At 46.9% G+C, this 6,000-nt stretch overlaps 1 protein-coding gene across 1 annotated transcript in view; it reads right to left on the bottom strand.

Annotated features, from left to right (window-relative positions):
• Nucleotides 1-5,413: 5,413 nt before the first annotated feature.
• LOC127620171 (SH3 and cysteine-rich domain-containing protein 2-like) overlaps nucleotides 5,414-6,000 on the bottom strand; it is a 49,205-nt gene continuing 48,618 nt past the window's right edge. The window contains exon 11 of the mRNA XM_052093291.1: nucleotides 5,414-5,968. Within this exon, the coding sequence (XP_051949251.1) occupies nucleotides 5,870-5,968 (99 nt within the window). The 3' untranslated portion in view covers nucleotides 5,414-5,869. The remainder of the gene's footprint in view (nucleotides 5,969-6,000) is intronic.

The raw sequence follows: 6,000 nt of genomic DNA, 5'->3' as shown, positions 1-6,000 counted from the left end.
TGATTATGCATGAAACATTTGAATTGTTTATCAATAAACTTGTTCTATGTCAGTGGCTGCAAAGATAAAGTTGACGATGCAGCGCATATAGAAATGCACACTTCATATGAATTAGCAAGCAGAGAGTAGGTCATTTCTTTTAGTTTTTAATTGTTTTGTTTAAAAGTAGATATTTAAAGATTTCTATAGATGACAAGTAGTTTATACGCTGAGTTTCAGATAATTTATGAGACACGTTCCAGTTCACGCGCTGGCGCCTCCATGTCCTGATATTGTCTACTATTAGTTTCTTCTTATTTATTAATCCAGGCAAATTTGTTGATGAAACATTGATTAAAATGAAGATAAAATTTATACAAAACGAAATCTTCAAGCAAAAATGACATTCGAAGATCACTAATAATTATTTGATTATTATTCGAAAATCGCACCCCTCCGCCACATGCACGCGCAAATGCATGTATAGGACACACACCAGAGCATGTGAGCAAAGCGGAGCGGTGCGACGCTTATAAGTTAAAAAACTTAAACTTATAAATGTTGTTTTTTAATATCATCTATGTTGATTATATGAAAAGGGAACCCATGAGATGAGTAAAATAGGATCATAAGGTGACCAATATATCGGAGAAAATTTGGAATGGGTCAGACATCATTTTGACTAAAGTTTTGTTTTGGAGAAAGCGAATTTCTTTTTGTATACATTGTATCTTAATTTTAGTCAATGTTTCATCAACAAATTATCCAAAGCGTCTGCGGTATACATGTAGGCTATAGCTACCTACATATATGTCACACGGTCTAATATTTGCGCAACCTTTGAGCTCAAATTATAAAAAAAATGCATTAATTTTTTGCATGACGCGGGCCATAAAATGAATGCCGACGGGCCGGATGCGGCCCGCGGGCCGCCTGTTGAGTACCTCTGCGTACTCAGACTCGATGGTAGTGTTAAACACGGAGGTGTAGTTTATTGAGGAAGAGTGGGGAGCGGGTGCACCTGGGTGATGACTGCTGTGTGCTGGATAGCGGGTAAACCTGGGTGATGACTGCAGTTCACTGGATAGCAGGTAAACCTGGGTGATGACTGCAGTTCGCTGGATAGCAGGTAAACAGGAACTAGACGAAGGAGCAGTAGCGCTTGGATCAAGAATACGTAGGAGCGTTGGAGAGGAGAACCAGGAAGGTAACGAAGTGTCTCCAGGAGGAAGCAGGTAAGAGAGTCTGTGATCGCCGTTGAGACCAGACAAAGAGTGATAGGAGAGTGGGGCTTAAATACTGTGAGGTATGCAAGCCTTCCACGGCCCCTGTCTGCAAGCCTTCCACGGCCCCTGTCCCCCAAGGTAACTCCACGCCTAAATAAATTTTGTGGGGGGGCTAACCCTATCCTGTTCCCAGTGGCCGATTCACTGCTGCATCCAGCAGCGGCCACGGTCAGCGAGCCAGAGCCTACGCCTGCCACGGTCAGCGAGCCAGAGCCTACGCCTGCCACGGTCAGCGAGCCAGCGCCTGTAGTCTCGACTGTCCCAGAGCCAGCGCCTGTAGCCTCGACCGTCCCAGAGCCAGCGCCTGTAGCCTCAACCGTCCAAGAGCCAGCGCCTCCCAAGCCTTCCAAGGCTTCGCCTCTTGAGCCTCCCGAGTCTTCCAGGGCTCCTCCTCCCGAGCCTTCCAGGGTTCCTCCTCCTGAGCCTTCTAGGGCTCCACCTCTCAAGTCTCTCGAGTCTTCCAGGGCTCCTCCTCCCGAGCCTCCCAGGCTCCGCCTCTCAAGTCTCTCGAGTCTTCCAGGGCTCCTCCTCCCAAGCCTCCCAGGGCTCCGCCTCTCAAGTCTCTCGAGCCTTCCAGGGCTCTGCCTCTCGAGCCTTCCAGGGCTCCGCCTCTCAAGCCTCTCGAGCCTTCCAGGGCTCCGCCTCTCGAGCCTCCCGAGGCTCCCAGGGCTCCGCCTCTCAAGTCTCTTGAGCCAGCCAAGGCTCCGCCTCTCAAGTCTCTTGAGCCACCCAGGGCTCCGCCTCTCAAGTCTCTCGAGCCACCCCGGGCTCCGCCTCTCGAGCCTCCCAGGGCTCCGCCTCTCGAGCCTCCCAGGGCTCTGCCTCCTGAGCCTCCTACGGCTCCACCTCCCAAGCCTCCTACGGCGCCACCTCCCTCGGCTCCACCTCCAGAGCCTTACAGGCCTCCGCCTCTAGAACCTCCTACGGTGCAACCTCCCTCGGCTCCGCCTCCAGAGCCTTCCAGGCCTCCGCCTCTAGCTGCCTCCTATGGTGCCACCTCCATCGGCTCCGCCTCCAGAGCCTTCCAGGCCTCCGCCTCTAAAGCCTCCCACGGCGCCACCTTCCTCGGCTCCGTCTCCTGAGCCTTCCTCGGCTCCACCTCCCGAGCCTCCCTCTGCTCTACCTCTTAAGCCTCCCACGGCTCCGCCCCCTGAGCCTCCAGAGTTTTCCATGGTTCCGCCTCCCTCGGCTCCGCCTCCTGATTCTCCCTCGGCTCTGCCTCCTGAGCCTCCCTCTGCTCTGCCTCCTGAGCCTCCCACGGCTCTGCCCCCTGAGCCCCCAGAGTCCTCCATGGCTCTGCCTTCTACAGCTCCGCCCCCAGAGTCCTCCATGGCTCTGCCTTCTACGGCTCCACCCCCAGAGTCCTCCATGGCTCTGCCTTCTACGGCACCGTCCCCAGAGCCTGCTACGGCACCATCTCCAGAGCCTGCTACGGCACCGTCTCCCGAGCCTTCCAGGGGTCCGCCCCTCGAGCCTTCCATGCCTTCAACCCCAGAGCCTTCCTGGGCTCCGCCTCCAGAGCCTCCTTCGGCTCCGCCCCTCGAGCCTTCTATGGCTTCAACCCCAGAGCCTTCCTGGGCTCCGCCTCCGGAGCCTCCCTCGGCTCCGCCTCCTGAGCCTCCCACGGCTCTGCCTCCCAGGGCCCAGCCTCCCGAGCCTCCCTCGGCTCCGCCCCCAGAGCCTTCCACGATACTCACTCGGATCGTCCGGCTCCTCGTGGCCATGGGCGCCCTCGTCGCCAGGTCGCACGCCCCTCTGGAGCGGCTCCTGGAGGGGGGGTAATGTCACAGTTCCTCTTGACACTCCCAGCACTCACACCCCACGATCTCCCTCTCCCGAATTCTAATCAGCTGCACCTGAAGCTCGTTCCCACATTCATCAACCTCACAGTATTTAAGCCCCACTCTCCTATCACTCTTTGTCTGGTCTCAACGGCGATCACAGACTCTCTTACCTGCTTCCTCCTGTAGACACTTCGTTACCTTCCTGGTTCTCCTCTCCAACGCTCCTACGTATTCTTGATCCAAGCTCTACTGCTCCTTCGTCTAGTTCCTGTTTACCCGCTATCCAGCGAACTGCAGTCATCACCCAGGTTTACTCGCTATCCAGTGAACTGCAGTCATCACCCAGGTTTACCCGCTATCCAGCGCACAGCAGTCATCACCCAGGTTCACCCGCTATCCAGCGCACAGCAGTCATCACCCAGGTTTACCCGCTCCCCACTCTTCCTCAATAAACTACACCTCCGGGTTTAACACTACCATCGAGTCTGAGTATCTGTTACAGCGTGCTCCATTACTCTCGAGATGATAGATAAAGAAACATATTTTCAAATGCACATTGAATTTCAAATGAATTCATTCATGCGAAATAAGGGCTTGTTGTTGTTGTTTTTTAAACTGTATGAGTTGTGAAAAGAGCTATACAATTAAAAATGACTTGACCATGTAAAATACATTTGCGGTCTATGCTCTTAATATATGAACAAAAGCAGCACCCAAATTATCAGACCATACCTTCTCATGATGACAAATTTTTGTTAGTAAAGTTAGTAAACTGGGTGTATAGCTGTGAAATAACATGTCTACATCATATTTAGTGACCTTCACTAATTATTGTTTCTGGAAGTCTGGACCAAAACAGATTTTCTTTAACATTTGGACAGACAAAACTTTCAGTACATCACTGGCTCAATTTGTTATTAATGCACTTCAGTCTGGAAAATAAATACTGCATCCATACATATTAACAAAGAATCCTTGAAATACACCTGTTCCCTATTTCTTCAATGCTTACAGAACCGATTCCTCCTCCATTATGTATCAACATAATCCCATGACTATACTGTACTTCTTTATACAGGATTAGACTAATTGCTTCCTCTCACTCTCTCTGTTTTGCTTTTGTCATTGTTCATCTGCTGATCTGTTTGTTGCTTGTATTTTGCCTTTTGTATTTTGTGTTTGCATTATAATTGGAAAAAATAAAGAGAAAATAAAATTAAACCTTGCATCCCTTTTACTTAACTAATCTGTAAGTAGTATATACTACTGCAAATTTGCATTTCTCAAGTAGTAGGCGGTTTCAGTACAATGTCAGGAAGTTAAAGCATATTAAAGTTGCAGAGCCATCCTGTCAAATGCTGTTGTTTCAATCTTCCTTGCTCTCTCTCTCTGACTAGTAATTGTGTTCAGTGTATTGAAGGCATTTCTTGACAGTTCTATGAAAGAGAAACATGTACAACAAGTGTACAAGGCTGGGAAGTGTAAGAAGCTGTCACTCTTGAAATTTCATGATGATGAGATGTCCTTGACATCATGTATTGATTGAGGTGTGGAAGTCAATGTTCATTCATGTAATAAAAGATTCTGCTTTATGCAGCTTGCATGGTTTATAATGGTGTATATTTAATATTTCTATTTATTAATGTAATTATCAATGCATGTATTGATGCTAATATGCTAATGAAAATTGTTACAGTTTTGCTGTAGCATCTTTGTGATTAGAAAAGAAGAATAGCTCTATTTATCTGTGAAAACTCTGTGGAAAAAATAGTCTATAGCCAGAATCAACCCTCTCAAATTTGTTTTCTACTACACCACACTAGTAATAACATATGCCAATGATGTACCACTTTTCCTAAAAATAAATACATTGAAAAACAAATGTTCTGAAAAAAAATAAAAAATTAACATGGACATTTAGAGACATTTTGTCAAATTCTGCTAGCTAGAGGACAAATTTAATTATTTAATTGTAGGAATCGAAGTACCTAAAGCTGGTGCCACACTAGCTGATTTTTCAGGCAGTTTTCAGGTGTAAGCTTAATTTACATAATCGCCAGCCAGTAGGAGAGAGGCGAATCGCACACTAGTGTCTGCCAATGGTTCCAGCATCTGGAAAAAATTGTTCTGTCGCCGGGGCAGGCTCTAGTGTTCTCATCAAGTGATCAATGAACTGCTTTTTTAACTGAAGAACTGACAAGATGTAAAGCTGTTCTGAATATTTTCATCACACTCATCTGCATCACAAATGCAGATTGTAATCCTTTATGATTCTGTCAAAAAAATTTTTTTCTGTGGTTCATCTACAATAAATTGACTAATGAAATCAGAAAGCAGAGGCACTACAGTCAGTTTTTACAGAAAGTCATTATTTATTCACTGAAAGCTGCATTTAGACACACACAATCTTCGGCAAGCCTGGTGGGGATAAACACACAATCACACACATTCACAAGGTAAAGGTACTCCATTAATTAAATTCTAAATCTCTATTACAATAACTTATGTTCATGCGGTACTCATTTTGTTATTTTGGCGAGCTCCACGTGACAGGGAATCAGAGAGAGAGAATTGTGGTGAGTCAGTATATCTGTCACACCTCCACCATGCTTAGTAGGAAAGTGTGTCATACCAACACTGAAGAGAGTAAGATTTCAGCAATGCATCCTCAGCCAAGATCGAGTTGATTGGAGTCTGCAAGTGTGGCACCGGCTTAAACAAATCATGTGTTACCAAAGGTTTCTATGTGGTAAATGCATCTTCTAAGAGATGTTGAAATTAATAAAATGGCACTGGAGCGGTGCATCTCTCTCTGGTGTGTTATATCTCCTCCAGTGAGTCACTCGGCACCAGACCTCTCTTCTTACCACTGCTCACCTTCAGAAAGCCATCTGTGTCTTCACTCTTACCAACACATATCTATTGTGAAAGATTGAAACAATTGAAAAGAT

The sequence above is a fragment of the Xyrauchen texanus genome, chromosome 26, assembly GCF_025860055.1.
Source record: "Xyrauchen texanus isolate HMW12.3.18 chromosome 26, RBS_HiC_50CHRs, whole genome shotgun sequence".
Taxonomy (NCBI): Eukaryota; Metazoa; Chordata; class Actinopteri; order Cypriniformes; family Catostomidae; genus Xyrauchen; species Xyrauchen texanus.
Note: the sequence above shows the minus strand (reverse complement) of the source record. Positions and strands in the feature narration are given on the sequence as shown.